The following is a 21,532-nucleotide window of genomic DNA, read 5'->3' on the forward strand; positions in this document are numbered from 1 at the left end:
AATCATTAAATATTAATAAATCATTAAACAAAAAAACAATAAAACATCAATGCAGAGCAAACAATAAATGATATGTGTATCAATAAATTCTACGTATGATATATCACATATCCAGCTCATTTATATACTTATATACTTAAGTGCTACTTTAAATACTGTACATTATAAAAATATATGCTGTTAAAAAGCTTCAAAATGTTTAGCAAGAAACTGATATACAACTCGACTGATGGCTGAAACAGCACTGTACAACTGCAGCTGCTGTTGCAAACACGGATGGTGTGGTAAGACTGTACAATGCCTCCACAATTCAGCTAAATTACTCCATGTTAATTCATAGTGCAAACAGTTCTTCAAACTTTTAAAAAACTGATGAAGAACAAGGAATTTACATTTTGACATCACTCTGTGTTGCGAAATCAATTGGAAAAGGTCCAAATCAATATCTTTTACTGTAAACACTTAGTAAGTTTTAAAAGCGTTCTAAAAACTTTCCAAGGAAATGGAACTTTTAGATTTTCTAGTAATACTACTCAAGAAGAGCTTTCAAATTATAATAAAACCTTTAAACTGTTCCAGTAGAACCGTAGAAATAGAGGTTATCTTAGACAACTATTATTATTATTGATACTATACATACATATATTATTACACAATATTTAGTATTTACTTTTTTATATTTTCATAAGTTTTGTTGTAAATATTATTTCAAACTTTTAATACTTAAAACTATTTAATGCTCAAAACCAATACTAATAAACACCATATTTCTAAAAATTACATCAGTGCTTTAGAAACAAAAAAAAAAAATGTATAAATTCATTGTAATATAGTTATCTGGAGCTTCTTTCCTTAGCGCAGGGTTTTATCCATTTTATGAGTGCATTCCTTACAGTAGTTTGTTTTTCTTTATAATTATCTTTGTCTTATAAATATCTATTCAATTCTTGTATATATTAGGGTTATGAGATTATTGCACGTGGAAATAAATAATATAATTGAAAAATTATCACATTAAAAACAATTCTAGAAGATACAAACATATTTAAGAAAAATACAGACAAATTACATTTAGAACCACCAAGAAAAAGCATCAAAAAAATAAATTTTTTTATTAAATAATAAATAATTAAAAAATTTATCTGTTTTTTGTTAAATGAAATACCAAACAAAATTCAGTCTATTTTCTTAATTTTATTTGTGGCCGATATGTATAACCCTCTGTTAATATAGGACACAATTTCTGTTAAGCTTTACTCCTCCAGAGATAAATTTCATCTAAAACCATCCTCAAAGTTGTTTAACAATTTTCAGTAAAAACAATTATAAAGAACAATTCAAATTGGCTCAGCTGCTCGTAAGTTAACCAAACATCTAACCAACATTTTTAAGCAAACATTAGTACTTAACAACTTACATTCAGACTTATACAATGTATTATATATATATATAAAAAAAAACTCGAAGTGCTGTTTGTAAAACAGAAACATTACTTACATTCCAATCATTGTTTTCTTTTTTAAACAAACAACTAGAGTTTACTGAATAAATAAAACTAAAATTCTAAACAATTCATGTATGTGTGAATACAACAGAAAGTAATGTAAAATGCATTATTAAACCAGTTACAACTATGATTCAAAAAACCCTCAGTAGCAAGTCACCAGCAATGGGAATTGTTTTATACATATATTATATATATTTTTTTTTAAACAATTTTTTTTAGATTCTAACATAGTTATTTTTTTGTATTAGTAAGTTTTAATTTTTTTAAAGGTTAATTTTATTTTATATTTTGTAGTTTCATTTTTCTTTAAAATAAGATTACACCTAAAAAAATATCTTCCTGTATAGAGATTCTGCTTAGAAAAAATGCAAACATATGAAGAAACTTACCATCTTTATTAAAATTAGAAAAGGAAAGTAGAAAAATTATATAATTTAGACTGTTACATGTCGTAATATAAAGTTAAATCAATTATACATTATGTATTACTTTTTTTTACTGCATCTTAATAAAAATTACAAGAGGAATGTAAATAAACTTGAAGATTACAACTGAGCATGAACTATGGTTCTTTGGAATGGAGGAATATGTATGATAGTAATTAACCCAAGTTTTCCAACTAATATTCTTGAATTTGTACTAATAAGCTACATTAGTAATATAATCAAATATTCAAAAATCAAATATCGAAATAATCAAATATTAAGCAATGAGGAAAAAAAAAAATTAAAAATTACTTTTGAAATTGTCTTCTACACAGTTTAATTTTTTTATACGGACAAGATCAAATTGTAAACCACCTCCTTCTACTGAAGTTTGTTAAAAAAAAAGGAGAAAAAAAAGAAAATGTTTGTCACAGTAGACAAATGTGAATTTGGAACACAGAAATCTTATAAGTGTACATTCACTCAATACCAATTACACTACATAAGAAGATGACTATCAATATTTTCAAAAATAATTATCATAATTTATATATAAAAAAGTAGTGCATCAAACAATAATGATTACAAAGTCTAAAAACAATAAATTAAAAACTTTTTGAAAATGAATAAAACAAGAAAAACCAAAGATAAGTCATAATTTAAAAATAAATTAATATTTTACATAACATAACCTATTATAGCCTCAAAAAAAGATAAGATATAAATACATTCTATAATGAAAAAATAAAGTAATGACCTTTAAAGTGCTGTTTGTAAATGTTTATTATACAAATAACCCTCTTTCAAATTGCACTGTAATTATTTTTCTAGAGGGCCTCTATCAAAGTTAATTACGTTCTTCTATCTTCAGTGGAATTATTGGTGGCATTGAATTTAATAGCAACTACCTCAATAAGATCAAGCAAGTTCTTTAGTACTTATTTGAACAATTCATTAGATCTATATTTGTTTGAAATTTATTGCCTAAATTTTATACAAGTAAAACTTGCACGGCATGATTAATGTCTTATATGTGAAGCTTATTCCTACTACGCAGTTTAAAAAATCTAATTCTGTTATGTGTAATGCAAGTTTTCTTTAAATGCAATGTGGATGAATATACATCTACTTTATCTACGTGGTATTCTGCGAAATCAATGAAGTTTAATTCATATACTTCTGGGTTGCTATCCTCTCTAATAATAAAAAATCTAGGAAATGCTTTTAAGGTCCAAGATTCGGTGGAAGGATAATTCATTTCCCCATGGTTAAGGAGGGGAACAATGATATATATATATATATATATATATATACGAACAAGTAACATTATATGTAAGTGGTTAATGAATAAAGGGACCGAGTTACAGTATAAGTAGTTCCTCCCATTAAAATATTTGAGCACATATTTATTTATGTTGACATTGAACAGTGATCTACAAAATTCAGAATTTTCAATTAATCATGAAGTTCATTAGAAATCAGTGAAATGAAAATGGGGAAAAGATTACAAAATAAACATGAAAACATTATATTTCAGTTCAATTAGATTTTTAATAAAGAATATTTTCAAAAAACACCTCGAATTTAGTTAGACAATGTTTTTTTTCTTTCATCTGATGAATTGCAAGACTTGAATATGTTAATTTTTCTTCAAAAAGGTGGGTTTATGAATCATGCTGCTAGATAGCAGTACTTCATAGTACTAGGTAGCATACAAAAACTTGATAATATTCTTGAAATAATAAAATTTAAAAGAAAATAAACTACAGCTGGGGAAGAAGGGCAAACGCCCTAGAGAGTCACTGGGTTTTAGAGACCTCGCCTAAGATCCAGCAGGTCTTGGTGGTCGGTGGATGTCTGTTTCTTGGGAGGACCTCATATAGGGTTGTGGACTATATAGAAGTCGCCCAATGCTTCAAGTGTTAGAGCTTTGTTCACACCTCTCTCTGCTGCAGAGCACAGTCAAAAATGTGTGGTCACTGCGCTCTTCCGGGGCACAGGGCAGCCAATTGCCCTGGCAAAGTCTTTGCCTGCCAAGTGCACCGCCTGTAACTTGGTGAACAGCAGCGATGCTGGACACTGTGTCGAGGGTAAGTAGTGTAGGGTGTATGAGATTGCTTAGGCAAGAGCTGTAAAAAATACAGCTTATGGTAACATCTGAACTGGGGGAAGCCTTTGAGGACAGACTCCACCATGTCGAACGCTTGCGCCTGGGGCAGTTAAACCTGCATCATTCCCAAGCGGCCACCAATGAAGCCATGAGGCGCCTTGAGGAGTACAACCTAGAGGTCCTCTTGGTCCAGGAGCCGTACACAATCGGGGATAGGGTGGTCGGGTTCCACAGGGTGGATGTTATTCATTCTCATGGGAGACGACCACTATCCGCAATTATGGCTGCCTCAGATTCATTGGGTGTCTTCTGGATGCCCCATTGGTCTGATGAGCAATTCACTGTCGTGCAAATCACGAGGGGTACGCTCGATGTTGTAATGGTGTCTGGATACTTCCAGCTTGGATGGAGTATCGATGACTTGTTGACAAAGTTGGGCAGGATTCTGGATGGTCTCCTGGACATCAGAGCACTGGTTGATCTGGATGCTAACGCCAAGTCTCCCACCTGGGGTTCGCCACTCACTGACCCCAAAGGCGCTGACCTCAAACAGTTCACTGAAGCCAGGGACATCTACTTCATTAACAACACAGAACTGCCAACTTTCTTTTCCAAATTGGGGGAAAGTTACATCGATGTCACTTTGGTGACGAGCGACTTGCTACGAAGTACAAGTAAATGGACTGTCTGGCCTGGAGCCAGTGTGAATTATCATAGGATTATAACCTGAAATCATTTACGGAGGCAGTCTAAAAGCTCTAGATTTGGATCCCATAACCTAAGGGGCCTGTATCCGGCCAGGCTGCGGCGCGAGTGCGCAGCTGCCTTGCAGGGGTTGGAATGGCGCATGAAGCACAAATAGCAGGAGAAATTGATGGCTGAACAGTTCGGCCAGGCCATCAAGACTAGCTGCGATAGGGTCTTATGGCATCCCCGGCCAACTGACGGAACCTTAGGTAGTGGCCAGTCCACTGATCAGTGCCTGGAGCCATCATGACCGCTGCTTCCAGGTAGCAGTCTGTTAAATGCAGGCAAAAAATAGAATTTTTCAATTTTTTTTTTGGATAAAGTGATGGTCCTCTGACCTAAACGTGCTGCAAGCAAGAGTTAGGTCCACTAGAAGATACCAGCGTCGCCCCATAACAGGAATTATTGTTGATGGCGTGCGGGCTGAGGGGCTGCGGATCTACCGGCGCGCCTGTAATGTGTATGTTTATGCCATCAAGGAAGCCAGACTCAAGGTATGGCAAAACTCCATGCGCGAGTTGCAGCACAACTCCTCACAGCTCGCAAAATGCCACTTGCAGCATCTTCAAAATTTAAGGAGTGCCCAGCGCAGAGCCTTAATTGTATGCACTGGTGTTTTTTAAAACAACCTCCTACGAGGCTACCACTGTATACAGGTCTGTATATAGCTGATGTCAGTTAGATACAAGCAAGGAGATGCGTTAGAAGAAGCAATAACTGAGAAAATCGGCAAGTATAGTAATATCTTGAGAGAACTAGCTAATTTTCAATTATGCTGAGTGCACTGTGGTGCCACTTTTCTTCGCCTCTCGAGGAGCAATTCCAATTACTACAATACATCACTATACACTTGCCACATCGCCAAATATTTATAAAACAATATCAATGATATGCCTTAGATCATCACTTGACATTGTTCTTAAATATACTGAACATCCATTATTATAAATTTAATTCTCAATTTAAATCCACCCTAATGTTTTGTTTTTTGGGATTCACAGATTTTTGTTTTGGGACGTATATTTTACGGTTGCACTCAATTCACATCCCTTGATATCTGATAAGAGTCCTACTCAATAAGAGGATCAGATACGGGTTTAATTCACATTGGCAGAATAGCCTGGAGCTTAAAGGTGTTTTAAGTGTTTCATTTGACCAGCCTACTGGAAGATTAACCCAGAAAGAAGGATATCCTCGCTTCATTATTTTAAGATGTGTTAATTACATTTATAAGAGGTATAATAATAGTAGAATAACTTCTTTTAAGAAGAAGAAATTTCATAAATACCCACTGACTGTTTAAACCATTCTTTACATTTAAAATACAGTTATAACTTTCTGGATGTAAACAGAAAATAAAAATAACAAATCATCAATAAAACCGTATAAGACTGATTGAAATGAATCAACATATTTGAAATACTAGAAAGAATTCATTAAATTCATCTGCTACTCGAATAGGAAATGAGATAACAGAAGTCGAGTCGTTCTGTTTTTTCATAAAGTTATCTCGCTTGTTTTATTTCCAAATTCGCTTCCATTTTTGATAACTGCCCACAAAATATTACATTTGTTATTTGAATTACATATTAAATTATCATATATTCTAGCAATAAAAATAACTTTAGAAAAGTTGTTTGTAATTTTTCAAATTATTCGGAAAAATTACACTTGACATTTCCAAGGCCTAAAAAGTTATATTTTTAATTTCATAAGAAAAAAATTAGCTGCAATTGTAAGCAGAATTTTAATGTAAATTATTTGATATTTTAATTAATTTACATAAAATTAAAAATAATTACTTTGGGTTGAAGAAGTTTATCTACTATAAGTAAATAATTAATATTTTTGAAAAGATTTTCCCAGTGCATTCCACAATATTGCATGATGAAAAGTAAAATGGTACAGAAAACCTCTACTACCTCATAAAACATAAACTTTCAGCCTTTAGAACATATTAATACAGACTATATAATATTCCACTTTTACAAAAATTTTTTTTTAAATTAACACTACACACAGTACAACATTTAGCTAAGGCAAACAGTTAAAACACAACACTAACAGATCAACTCCTACATAAACCTCAGAATCAAAAATAAAGGATAAGACCATTTGATCGGTTTGAAAAATACAAACATTCTAAATGAACACAATTTAAACAATACAAACTCTTGGAATGTATCATCAACAAACAAAAATACTTTCAAAATCCAGTTCAAATACTAACATCTGAAGAAAATTAACTTAAAGAGTGAAAGCTAGTTAAGTCTTGAGTAAAATTTCACGTTTTGTCACATTAAAATAATAAATACTTAAATAAATTAAAAAATTTTAAACAAAAAGTATTCCTGTACTTTAAAAATAAAGACTGCAGAACAATAATGAAGTTAAACAATATTGAAATATATTTTCACAAGTACAACTTTTTAGTACAAAGATAAAAAAAAGAAAAATGGATCTTTTCAATTTCTCATATCTGAAGTTTCCCTTAATCTCAAACACAAATATAGAAATGTTAAATGAATAAAAAACGTTCTCTTCAAACGCATATCGGAAACTTTAAAAAGCCAATGAAAAAGTTGAGGATTAACATAATACTTTTTATTTTTTTGTTATTACTGGTTTTATTTATTTATTTTTTTTTTTTTACAAATGGACTTCCACAATTGACCATAGCAATAATATAATAATTTTAAGAAATGTATAATAAATTATCAAAGGAAGTTATTAAACAAATATATTATTTTAACCAATATTTTTTCTAACAAATGGAATTTAATTAATCTTAAACAACAAAATTAGTTATTACTATTATACTCAACAATTAATAAACTTAAAATAAATCAAATTAATCATATCTCAGCCTTTCAATCCATGAAAATTAAACAAAAAAATTGCAAATAAATCATTCATTGCCTCAACTTCATTAATTTTTCTAACATTATAATCTACCGCGCATTTAGAATAATTTCTAATACTTTTCAAACGGTCAACACACAACCATGGAGTAGATCATTGTAGATCATAGAGTACAACATAATTCTTTCATATTATCCATCCTGACTATATTTTGGTTGTTTAAAAAATACACAACCTTATCATAAAAAAATTATTTATATATATATATGACAATTGCATTCCTATGCATGATGGTTTTGCCCACCTTATTGGTGATGGATGATGCATTTTTCAGGACACAATTCCATACTTTCCTCTCAAACAGAATTTTGTAATTTTTTAAGCATCACCAAATAATATTCTTTGTTCAATCTGTCCTTTTTCAATGGTGACCTACCCCTTGATGTGGGAGAAACACACCAACATGGACTTCAACAGTACAACCATGACATTCACACAATTTTCAAGTGTAGCAAAGTTAGGGGTTTCCACTGCACAATTTTTTGTTTTGTGGTCAAACTGAGAGTACCAGGTTGTAACCCACAACTACTGTCAGGAACACCTGCTTATTTGCAGAAAGACTGATTGCAACTAAAATCCACAACTACTTGTATTCATTCATCAAGGATTGAGTCTTATCTATATAGATCTTTTGTATGCACAATTCTTTAAGGTTAAAATTAGCAGACTAAAAATGTCTTGATTCATTTGCGATTAATAGCCATTAATCATACACTTAATCAGCCATCAAATTATATAAAATGTCTCGTACTCTGCCCGTATTTGCCTTCATAATTTTTGTTCTTGGCTTTCCACTTTTGGAGTAATAGTTCATATCTGCTCAATACTATTAACCGAATTAATTCTTCTGTATCTTTGAATCTTTTCTGCCATTAAGGTTCTTTATGATCAGGAATTAAAATCGTCAATCATCATACATTAAATAATGAAAAGATAGATATGATAGACCGCCTACTGAATATAACAAGATACAGAATGTTCCAGTATTTGTCGGAAAGAACAAGAAATACCACGGGGAAAAAGCTTAATTGGTACAGTGTCACAAAATAGATTAAGTAAAAAAGAGAAATGCTTATTAAAACTCATATAAATACATGGAAATGATAATTACAGTAAATAAGTAATGAAAATAAAAAATAAATAAAATTAGTTCAGAATTACATTTTAAAGATTTTAATTTAACATAGAAATCTGGTTAATACAAGTTTTATCACTTGACAAAAGTGAATGAATATTTTTACTTATCTGAAAATAAATAACTATTAGGTTTTTATTTTAAAATTTAACAAGGTACTGTATAGCATTCTACAATTCTTAAGTAATTAAAATCAATAAAATTCATATTTTCTAAATACCAGATAATAATAACTTGATACTCTACTAATGTAACGTGAAACTCATTCCAACTTACTGAAGAAGCTGTAAGAGATAACATTATATTTTACATAAAAATACACGGGTATAACAATATTATCAACTGACTGCTAAAGTAGTTGGTCGTCCATATACAAATTTCATTGTGTACATCAATAACCATAAAACTAACTCTAATGTAAACTTGCGAAGACTACCTTTGATGTTTTTAATAGAATTGATACTTTTCATCAATTAGAATTCAGAAATTCTAAGGCCCACTTTCATATAAAAATATACACCCTCCTACCCAAGAAAGAGGGCGGTTCCCACCACCACCTGCATATTTTATGCAGCCTTGTATCGCAAATTTAAATTATAAAATAACATACGCTTCTTAACATTTATAGACAATGACAAGAAAGTTTTAGATCAAGTATTGTTATTACTATGGAGTATCAATATATTTCATAACTTTAATATTAGTCACGTGACAGCAATGATCAATTTTTAAATTAATTCTTGTATCTGTGTTGTATGTTCTATTCTATACAGTTAACGCATTTTATTATTTTAATTTAATTGTTATAGTTTAAATTTTCAGAGCTTTAATTTTTTATTATCTGTGAAGTGGCACTTTGCACAGGTTTATTTAAATTCTATTTCATTAAGTTTGCATTTTTTTTTTAAAAAGAAATATTTTTAAGATTTTGACTGCGTTAATAGTTTTAAGTGAATTTTTACAGTTATTTACCTGTGATATTATTTCTAAGTTTTTGTATTTAATATTTTAGTTTTATTTTTTTTTTTATTTCAATATATTTGTTGTGGATGATGATAACGTGAAAGTGTTTTTTGCTCTCCAAAAACAAGGTCCCATCACCCTCCTTCACAAACCTAAGTTAGATAAATATATTTTCAATATTGATAAAATTGACAATTCTAGCATAATAAATACTAAACAAGAGATACCACAACTGCGTAAAATAAATAAATATGGAATGCTGCTTGAACAGTGCTGAAAATGGTTACATTCAGTAGTTTCACACATTCTTAGATGTGACAGCAGTTTTAAGAGTTTTAATTGACATTTTCAAAAAAAAACTAAAGTTCTACAATATGCAAATCATGAATGATTTCTTAATTTATTACGATATCTTTTTTAATTAATTGTGATAAAATTATATATGGTATAAAGGGCATAACTATTTATTAAAAAAATTGAATTGAATGAATTCTTAGAAAAATAATGGTAATAAAATAATGAAAAAGCAGATGATATGAAAATATTTAAAAAATATACAGCAAGAAATGTGAATGTAAATAATAAGTAATGTGCAATTGTGAGTAGAATTAAACAATTATTAAGAGTAGAAACATTTAAGGCAAACATAGTTTTTAAATCACAAAGTTAAAAATATCTTACCTCTATTTTAGCACTATTTTGAAAAATTGTCTGTGCTTTGTGTGTAAGCTGCGCAAAACAAGAACTTAGGGTTGCCATCTTTTGGCGAGCACTATACACCATTTCTGGTTCATCGCTATCAAGATCTCCTAGGAAATACAAAAAATAAATACAATAAAACTATATTTTATAATTAGAATAAATAAGAATTTTAATCACCTATTAACATCAGGATAATGTATGAAGTAAACTAAATAATTGATTAGTTTCAAATATCAAGAAATTACAAAACAAATAAAATTAACTCTTTTTGAAATAAGGAAAGCAGCAGAATTTTGAGAATATTGTGAACACTGAGGAATTCAGAAGAATGAGGAAGTAACAAGAAGTAACATATGTGGCAGACAATTTTCCCTTGCTTGCAGATTTAAATTCTGTAACAGATAAATGTTGATTCTGTAAATAACAATTTTTTGATATAATTATTATTCGTGTGTTGTTCAATTCATTTCTATATTATATTCAGTATAGTGGCAGTTAAGTATACAAAATATTAACAAGTTTCAATGCCTTTGTATTGAAGGAAAAATAATAAGGTACTACTGCGACCCATGAATAATTTCATGTAAAATTTTCTAATTCTCCATTATATGCTAGTCCACATTTTTGTACCCTGAACATAAAATCTGAATATACTAGAGGTGTTACACAAGTAATTCTAAAACTAGTTGTGTTTTAGAAAACAAACATGCAGAGACAAGACTAAAAACAACCACGATAAATTTCAGAAATTTGAGTAAGGTACATGTTATAGTTTGAGATAGTATATATGCACTTAATTTAAATTTTGATAGAAAATGGAAGTTTGTGATCAATTTATTATTCATTGTGAAGCAGATCCTAATTTCTAGGCTCTGTGAAATGGTCTGATGAACCAAGCTTTAAATTGAATTGCCTACTAAACCATCACAACTGCGTTGATTAATCTGACAAAAATTCTCATGCAATTATAAAGAACTTAATATAAACAGAGTTCAATATCTGTTATCAAACCAGAAAAAAAAACAGGGTTGGGATCTTACTTTATAGATGAAAGTGTAACTCATGAAACTATCTTGATATATAGTTCTCCAACGGTTAAATAATACTACACTTGACAATGGCTGTTTCTATATCTGGCAGCAAGATGGGCATCTCCTTTCTAAGCTCTTCAAGTCTATGACTATCTTAAAATCTTTTTTTGAATGAATAGTAGGTCAAGGATAACTGAATAGCCACAAAATTTATGTGATTTGTCATTTTTCATTCCAAGGTATCGGCAAACAAGGTAAATTTCATTAAAATTAAATGAGATGAACTGCTTCAAACTATTGATTTTGTAAAATTACATTATAAAATAACAAACTAGTTGGAACAAAATTTTGTTATCAGTAGTTAAGCATTACCAAGAATGCATAAGGGCAGGACACCACTGCTTTGAACAATTCCTCTTTGTGCCTTAAAGATGGAACCTTAGTAAACAGAGGCAATCCGAAAAACAAAAATATGATAAAATAACTTTCTCATGTTACTCTAAGTTTCTATATAATGATGTCCAAAGGTTGATTTTCTAATGTTGTGAAAAGCTTCTGCGAGTGAATGTCCTGTGTGCCTAATGCGATATTTAATGCTGTCACTGCAGTTTAATTTTAAAATCCTGGGTTTCTGTGAAACAACTGTCACATTGATAGATACCTCAGTAAAATACAAATTAATCTAGTGACTGGGTTAAATATCACCATCTGCTAGCTGGTCAAATGCAAAATCGCTAACAGACAAAAAGGAAAAGTACAAACACATACATACAGTACTGAAATTAAACCAACAAACAAATTTTTGTCAACAAACTGCTCCATATACACAAGCCTCTAAAAAAATTTCATCAAAACAGTTTCTCCAGTCAAAAGATATTCACCTTCTAACACAACATACATACATACTTGTGTATAAATATTAACCCCCCAATTTTTTTTGTTTTTTTGGGACCCTGGTCATGAAATATCAAGAAAGGAAAAACCCATACCACATTTTTTATTGATTACCATACTTTCCTTCTTACAGCACAGCTCTAATTATAATTCCAGGAAAGTAAAACCGGTTTGTTAAACTGAGATTCTTGAACTTCATTCCAGATAAATTACACACAGCACAGGTTTACTGGTAATTTTGAGCTATTATTGGCCAAACTTCATTTCTTTTCACACTGAATTACTAGACGAATGACGGTTAAAATAACAAAATGCATTAAATAAAATTTCACAAAACCAAAATAATATTAAAAAGTTCTTCAATAATCATTTGGGTCATTGTCCATATCAACATCAGTGGCAATGCCAGATATCTTATGCCACCTTGTCAATGTAGATAGATATAAGGTAAGTTCAGAAAGAACTTTTAAAACCACAATCTTCATAAAGATAATTTTGGTTCTTATCTTGTGAGTACTCAAAATGTCGCGATACAAACATGCCACATATTTCCTGTGAAGCATACAACAATACTAAAGTTGCTTATTTCATATCATAAATGTTGCAGTAAAAAAATTTCAACTGATTAGGGCACAAATATCAAATTTTGCAGTTTGCTAAAAAATCACCTCAGAGACATTAACACTGCTTGAATTTAAGCATATGGAGAATCTGCAATGAAAGAAAACAGTAGTTTACTATTGGCATAAGCATTTTAGTAATCGTGGTATTAGTGCTAAAGATGACATTCATAATGAGCAACCATCTACTTCAACAAATTAAGAAAATATTGGGCAAGTTGAAAATGTAGATGAATTGATAAAAGAAAATTGTAAAGGAAACAGTATCAATTGATACTATTTTAATATTAGCCAGAAGTAGCCATTGAACTCTCAATAATGATCCGAATCAAAAATCATCACCTTAATCATCAAATCGTTAAAAAAATGTTACCTGCAGATCAGGAATATGTTTGCATGACATGCAAGAGACTTCATCACTATAGCTGATCAAAATCAGAATTTTCTGGACAAGACCACAATAAAATAATGAAACGTATTGTTTTTTTGTATGATCCAGTCAAAACTGCCAGTCAGAATGGAAATCAACATAATCACGGTTACAAAATTTTGTTCAATTAGGAGCACAGGAAAACTTGTGCTTAAAGTTTTTTTTGTTTAATTTACAGGGCACTGTACTCTATGAATTCATTTCTGATAGCTAGGATATGTATGTTGATATCTTTCATAGTTTTACAGAATCCCATAAGAAAGTACTCTCTCCTAAAAAATGTTAAACAAACAATCAGATTCTTTTGCATAACATAACAACTCTGGAGCATCCACTTTACTTTCACGACCTAGCACTTGCTGATTTTTACTTTGTTTTCTAGCTTGAAAAATGCTCTTAAGGGGAAAATACACAAGAATGCCACGATAGCCAATACAATGAAATAACAGAGAATGACATCTCAAAACAGGTTCCAGGAATGATTCCAAAATACAAGTATAGTGTTGGCAAAACTGCATAGCTGATGAAAGAAACTATTTTGAGGGAAATGTACTAACTGCTTTTTATTTACACAGTTTTTGAAAAATAAACTAATTCTGGGAACTTTTTGTACCTACCCTGTACAACTGATAATGTGAAATAGATATGATAGCCCTTATCATTTGCCACATGATCTCCTTATTCCTAGTCAGTGGATCAAATGTACTTTCTGATAATTAGTTGTTATTTTTTCTTGTTTAAATTATCATTTACTTAAATATGAAAAGAAAAAATTTACCTAATAACTCACAATCATTGTAATTTAACTGTTTAGTTAAAGGTATAGTAACTCTTGATAGATGAGAATGCTAATGTTATTAATGTACATCAATCATTAAACTTAACTTATTAACTAATAGATGTGAATAAACACACTATTAAGTTTTATCATTATAAAATTCTTTTAGATAAACACAAAATGTATATGCTCCACAAATTTAAAATTCATACAAAAAAAAATCAGAATTACTAAAATATGAAAATAATGAGCAACCTTATTTTTATTTTTCAATAGAAACTGTTTTCCTACCGTATACATGTTTGTATTTTAACACACAACATTAACACAGAGTATGTAATTAAAATAAAAATAAGAAAAAAATTTTTATTTTTATTTTACTGCATCCTTGTTCAGGATAAGAGAATAGGCTGAACACTTTAGGTTTAATTCTAACAGTTTAAAGTCAACAATAACAATCTTCTTAGAATTAAATCATCGGTTCTTTTTCGGAATCAGACAGGCACTTCCTTTCAATTTGTTGAAATTCATCATCCTCTTCCTTAAGTTCCAACATCATTATTGCTTATAATGCTGGAGAACAAAAAAAGAGTTTTTTGTCTCAGGAAGAAAAATATGTGATTCTTTCTCCTGAATTTAAATATGATATCGGTCTTTCCCCATAACACAAGTTTTCCAAGAGACAGGCATTTATAATTTCAAACATTTTAATACTTTCTGCATTGTTAACTATACAATATTCAAACGTTTGACTCGCCTACAAAGTAAATGACGATTTTCTGCTACATTTCACCTGTGAAGCATCCCTCTTGATGGTCCAATAATAATCGGCCAGCATATTAGGATTCCATTTGCGTTGATACCTCTTTTCCATGGCTGAAATCTCCTGATGAAAGTGTTCTCCGAGCTCATCACTCATGTGGATTTAATAGTTTTTCAAACTTTTCAATCATGCATTAATGATCGATTTGTCGACCTACAAATATTCCTTCTTTAATTTTTGCATTACTAATTTTAGGAAATTTCTGTTTTAAGTACACGAAACCATGATTACTGTCCATGGCCTTGACGAAATTCTTCATTAATCTTAATTTGATATGTAACAGAGGCAGATACACATTTTTAGGATTAAACAATGTGTCATGTTTCACATTTTTATGTTCAGGAATGAGGGATTTGTGTTTAGGCCATTCTTTTCTAGTGAAATGGTTTTTTCTGTGCCAACTATCCCATTCACACAAAAACAACAGTACTCTGTGTAACCAAGCTGCAGATCAAGAATAAGTGCAATTACCTTCAAATCACCACAAATATTCCATTCATACATTGCATATTGATGCTTTTCCAATATAAATTTAAGATTTTCATATGTTTCTTTCATACTAACAGAATAAGCCACAAGTACTGATGGCAATTTATTACAATTATGCAGAAGCACAACTTTTAAACTAAATTAACAGAAATCAATGAACAAGTGCCATTCTGTTGGGTTATGTTCACTAAAAAGTGTTGCCATAAGAGAAGAAATGTCATTACAAAACAATACGCCATTTTCTTCAGAAAAATAGTCTTTAAATTCAGAATGACGATTACAATAAGTACATAGCTTTATATTCTTTTGAAGAAGATTCCATCCTTTTAGCTGGGATTCAAGCATTTCAGACAGTTTTTAGGATAACTTTAAATCTCGTGTGAGATCATTAAGATTTTCTTGAGTTCGTAAATAGGGCTCAGATGAACTGCTTTCTTCAAAATTTTTATTACCAGAATGTTTTTTTTCTTCCTTACTTCCATCAGACTCTTTTCATCTGTCACATGTTCTGGAGGCTTTGTTATGGGCAATTCTTCGCAGTGTGGAACTGGTCTCATAGCAGATTGAAAGTTAGGGTACACCACTGAAAGTTGTGATTTTGACATAATCCCTTTAATGTTTGTTAGGTGGAAATAATAGTCAGAAGAGTGATCTTTGGGTTCTTCCAAATCATAGGGATAGCAAATGGCAAGTGGCGTGTGCCATTTTTCCATGCAGTGATTAGCCTAGAATACAATAAAACACAGATATGAGGGGCCCAGGTCCTTGCTTGGTCCCCAACTTTACACCCAAAATAAAGTTCATAACACTTTTTTACTAATGGATTAAGGTTTTGCCTTTGGGACTTGAGCATCACTTCACCACATACATAACAAAAATCGTTAGGATGATTTAGCCAAACTCTTGGTGTTTTTTAACGACTAATTAAAAGAAATAAAATCATAAATATGTCATACACAACAATTCATACACACAAAGCACTCACAATAACATATTTACTGGTTCACTACTATCTCACAACTGGCTTAATTCTGATGAATGTGTGCTACATTAGGTCACATTTGTACATGTTTATACATGTCTGAATCTGCACAACAGTAGCAACGCTACCCTGAATTAGCTCATTTGGTTCTATCATATTTACAATGCTCTAGGAGCTTTTACTTGACAATGGACAAAAAAAGTTTTAAAATATTTAAAAAAATCAAAATAACAAAAAACCTGTGGGTGATGGAGAAATTCCAAATATATATTTGGAAACAGGATAAAAAACTGCATTAAGTACACCTACTGGTACTAGTAAGACAAAAATCATGTTGACCAGTGTAACCTAACAACTTAATCTACACTCACTTCACTCGCTAACTCTGACTAGCAAGCAACCTTGACTATGCTTGATGAGCAGAGGTTAAGTCTGGTTAGATTATATTTATAATCTCTCTGCAAATACCTCCAAATTTGGAAGAAAAAAATACCTTACCGAAAAAGTCCCATCCAATTGATTAAGTATCTTTGTTGTTGATGGATCTTTTTCTGTGAATTTATCATTTTCTTTCTATTTCTCCCACATATTTTTAATTAAGATTTCAAGAACAAGTTATTTTACATGTATTAAATTAAAAAAAATTTTTTAATTGGCTGTCGGATTTCGAAAAGTATCAAATCATCTTGTTTAACTATTAGGTAATTACATTGATAATTACTGTTTATATCAAATTTAAAAAAAAAAAAAACAAATTAACTAGTTCAGCAAATAGCAATTGCTCTCTCACAGCATTGTCAAACAATCACATTAAATTCTCTTAAGATAAACCCTAGCTGTATATAACTAATGCTTAACCTTGATTATTGCGAATAACCGAATAAATTTCTGGAATAGACCGAATACGAATCTAATCATAATTTATAAGGAAAATGTTTCATACTTTACACAACAAAAAACGACAATCATTTTACAATAAAGATTATTCAAACGTATTTTTATAAATCAAACAACGTACAAATTATAAAACTAAAAACAAAAGTTTACAGAGCCGGTAATTAAAATTCGCACGCAATTCCAGGTATAACAGGAAAATAGATAACGTATTAGCTACTAACCTGATAAGAATTTTATTCAATCAATACAACATTGCAAATAATTAATATTATAAACTAAACAAATAACTCCAACTTAATATCTGACCTTACCGATTAGAAGATCTAAATCCACAAATGCTTTGTCAAACTCTTTTTCTAAAATATCTAACCAACGAAAACTGACTGCCGTTACAGCCATGTTTAATATTGTCAAAACAGATTTGCCAGGCCTTTTAGATTAAATTTCCACTAGGTTTAGTTGACAGCTCATTCGATCTGAATATAGTACTTGCCAATCAAAGTTATTAACTTTAACAAAATTAGCTAAAATCCTCATGTTCATTCTCTAGTACACTTGAGTGAAAATGCAGCAAGAAATATACGGTTAATACCAGTTAGGGATTATATATATATATATATATATTTATGCTTTTTTATAAGTATCCAGACAAAAGATATAAACATCTTGCACAAATACAAGATTAACATCCAATCTCTCAGCGATCTTTCCAAATAATTTTAAAGGGATGAGATTTTATTTACCATTTACGTTCGTAATTAAAAATTTCTAAATAATTTGGCAACCTTCATCTAGCAGATGTCGCATACGGTTCTGTAGTGAACTATTTTGTAGTCTAAGAGTTCTAATTTAAATTTCTTTTGTAACATAATACAGAAGTTTTTTTATTGGCTCTTGTGTCAGGGCTAAAGATAATAAAATTATAAATAATTATAATAAACCAATTTCAATTAAAAAAAAACTTCAGGGAGTATGAAGATTAATTTCTTCTTTAAATCTGGGTCTTTGAAGTCGGCGCCAAACTACAGACGATTTTCAAGCCCTGTAACGACTAAACAGCCAGTAAAAATTAAAAAAAATATTTGAATATTTTGAAATAATTTTCAAGAACTGACTTTGTTTTTATGTTGTTTTTTTTAAATAGGGGAACTCAACAAAAACTATCCTTCTTTATAAAAAAAAACCGTTGTTAAGAATTGCAGAAGGCAAAAAAGATTGCTTACTGATAAAAGTAAGCAGTGCAGACACATAAGTTATTGCTACACCGAGCCCAGGCTAGGAAATATAATACTTTTACAATCCGTGCGGGAATATATCTTTACAAGTTTTTGGAATTTTCATGAGAAAGTTTTTTAAACTTAGACTGCATATCATCAAATTATTACAATTCAATATGAAATGATAACAGAAGATTAAAATACTTTAAATCGTTCATGTGGTAATTTCATTTTTTGTTTTTTACTGATATTATAAAATCTGTTCTACTGATATCTTAGGGAAGAAACTTTACGGAATTAAGAAATAATTTTCTTAATTCCGTAATTTTCTTAATTCTGAGGTGTACCTCAGGGATCGGCCCAAGGACCGTCCTCCGAGGCACACCCCTGACCAGGTTCCGTTACCAGTCCCCCTGCACCCTGCACTCGATCCTGCGTGCCTCAAGGAAAGATCAGATAATACACCGTAAGTACTTGGGTACCCTGTGATCTTCCAGTGCCTGCATTATGGCGACGTGAGAAATAGAGTTAAATGCATTTCTCACGTCTAGAGTAATGAGAGCGCAAATACTCCGCCGACTGCCTCTCATGATTCCCCTGGCCACCTCGAGCACAGCGACCACGGCGTCGAGGACGGACCTTCTCCTGCAAAAGCCGTACTGGCTCGCAGAGAGCCCACCCCCCTCCACCAGTGCCATGGATATTCTATACTGGAGCATGCGCTCCAGCACCTTGGCCATTCCGTCTATCATAGCCAGCGGCCGGTAAGAGCAAGGGAGCGCCAGATCCGTTCCCAGATTTGGCATAAGTACCAGCCGCTGGCGCTTCCATTTCTCGGGAAAGATGCACTCTCGAAGGCACACGTTATACACTCCAGGAAGGCCTCCGGCTGTACCCGAACCGCCATCTTGACAACCAAATTTGGCAACCCGTCTTAGCCGGAGGCATATTGATTTGCTTGGCATTTCTCCCACCACCACCCCATTCGGTTGCCCTAATTCGGGTAAGACCGAATGTCTGTGCCACAAACGGCTATTGAGCCTCGGACAGTTTAACAACCAGTATCCTAAATAACTTCTAGAGCTTACCTAACAACGTGAGCGGACTAAGCACGGTGCCATACACCACCGGCTTCCGTGTCACAACCTCTCACTTGTCGTATATTTGCTAAAATGGGTAGGCGCACCCCGTCAACGACTAAAAATATATATGACATCCATAAATTTTAATTTATTTCGTCTAGACAGCAATTCGCTGCCACGCCTAGAACGCTGAATGCCAACAAGTACCTGTCCACATATTAAAGCGCTTGGAGCCTTAATTGGCTGGCGGTCAACCATATATATCTCTAGATAAACTTCCCGCAGCAGTGCAATAGGAGTGTTTTCCCTTAGGTAAATACACTATTGATGTCGGTTGAACAAAGCAACCGCGTCAAGGAACTCCCACATAGCCCAACAGTGCGGCTCTCGCCAAACTGACTCGCTGCTTGTGAGTGGCCAATTTTCCCCTTGACCACTAAGTTCCGGGGTGGCCCGGTCTCTGGCCCCCCCAAAAGCAGGGCAGTCAAACATCAGGTGTTCATTTTACTGGACCTCTCCGTATTCGCAGAGCTCATCAGCTGCCTGCCAGGCGGAACCGAAACAGATATTGGTTTAATTTAACATGGTTGGTAAGCAGCTGGGCATCTTTTTCTGTTAAAAACGAGCTCAAGGCATATCATCCTCCCAGATCTTGTATAAATTTATACAAGGATCTTCCCTTAGTCATGGTGTGCCATTCCAGCTGCCATGCATCCATCGCGAGGCTCTGCAGCCTCTTCCGCAGGCGGGAGATGGGTAACTGAACGAAATTTATCCGAAGGCATTGTTGGTTAACTGGCTTTTCTCCCGCCACTACCCCATTCGGTCGCCCTAGAGCATAGACCAAATGTCAGTGCCAAGAAACGGCTACTGTTCCTCTAAAAACTGTTTAGCGACCCAATTCCTAAAAGCTCCTAGTGAGCTACCTATTACCGAGAGCGGATTAAGCAGGGTACTATTCACCACCCGCTTATGTGTCCCAGCCGCTCACTTGTCAAAACTAAAACTAAATCGGGGAGCATATGCACAGCCGGAGGCATATGTGATGTTGCCTCCAGAAGTTCATCTTGGGTTGAGAGAGGCGGGTTGCCCTCATCGCTCCCGTCATCAGTAGTTGATCCCTCGCCGCCAGGAAAGACCTCTTCTATTATTTTTCAGACCTCCTGAGGACCTTGCGTTACTGTAACTCGGGGCCTTAGGGCTCTTCTTACCAGTAGAGTAAATGGCCTACCACACAGGTCATTTCTATTTCTGCAATGAGTTGCTTCCAGGACGTTTTCTTTGCATCTTGAATACTTCTGACGAGGTCCTTGCAATTCAAATATTCGGTCATATAAATGTCCCTGAGGACTGGGAGACGCGACCTCATCACACGCCTCCTCACACTGGAACACGCCTCTCTCTTTTTGGATATCTCAGCGGTCCACCAATAAACCGGCGGAAGAACCCTTCCGGCAATATATCCATGGTTAACACAGAGCCCGCCGCTTCAAGTGAGCTCACAAGTTGAGGTACTTTATCTTCTATCGTATATACTTCCCGTATTCCACTGAAGTCAAGCTCTTCTACAAAAGCACCAGGGTCAAGCTGTTGCTCCAGCTTGAACATCAATGAGTACCTGCAGTGTGTGTATTGGGCTCAGAAAATTTGTACTTTACCAGGGACCTTACTAAGTGATTTGATGAACAACAAAATCATTGGTCCTCTCCTTTTTATTCAATTATTAATAACAGCTATCATTTACCTGGATATGCTGCAACACTAATATGCTATACACT

The 21,532-nt window shown here is 32.5% G+C and overlaps 1 protein-coding gene across 3 annotated transcripts in view; it reads right to left on the bottom strand.

Moving 5' to 3' along the window:
- The window catches only part of LOC142331791 (Golgi-associated PDZ and coiled-coil motif-containing protein-like), a 138,063-nt gene extending 120,193 nt beyond the window's left edge, over positions 1–17,870 (bottom strand). For 2 of the 3 annotated variants that reach the window (XM_075377904.1, XM_075377905.1), the window contains exons 1-2: positions 17,767–17,870; positions 10,491–10,618 (exon numbers count right to left, since the gene is read on the bottom strand). In XM_075377904.1, coding sequence (XP_075234019.1) covers positions 10,491–10,618; positions 17,767–17,854 — 216 coding nt within the window. In that variant the 5' untranslated portion in view covers positions 17,855–17,870. Of the gene's footprint in view, positions 1–10,490; positions 10,619–17,761 lie in introns of all 3 variants that reach the window. The other variant, XM_075377906.1, reaches the window with a different exon arrangement.
- Between the last annotated feature and the right edge of the window lie 3,662 nt (positions 17,871–21,532).

Source organism: Lycorma delicatula, chromosome 10, assembly GCF_047948215.1.
Source record: "Lycorma delicatula isolate Av1 chromosome 10, ASM4794821v1, whole genome shotgun sequence".
Lineage (NCBI taxonomy): Eukaryota > Metazoa > Arthropoda > Insecta > Hemiptera > Fulgoridae > Lycorma > Lycorma delicatula.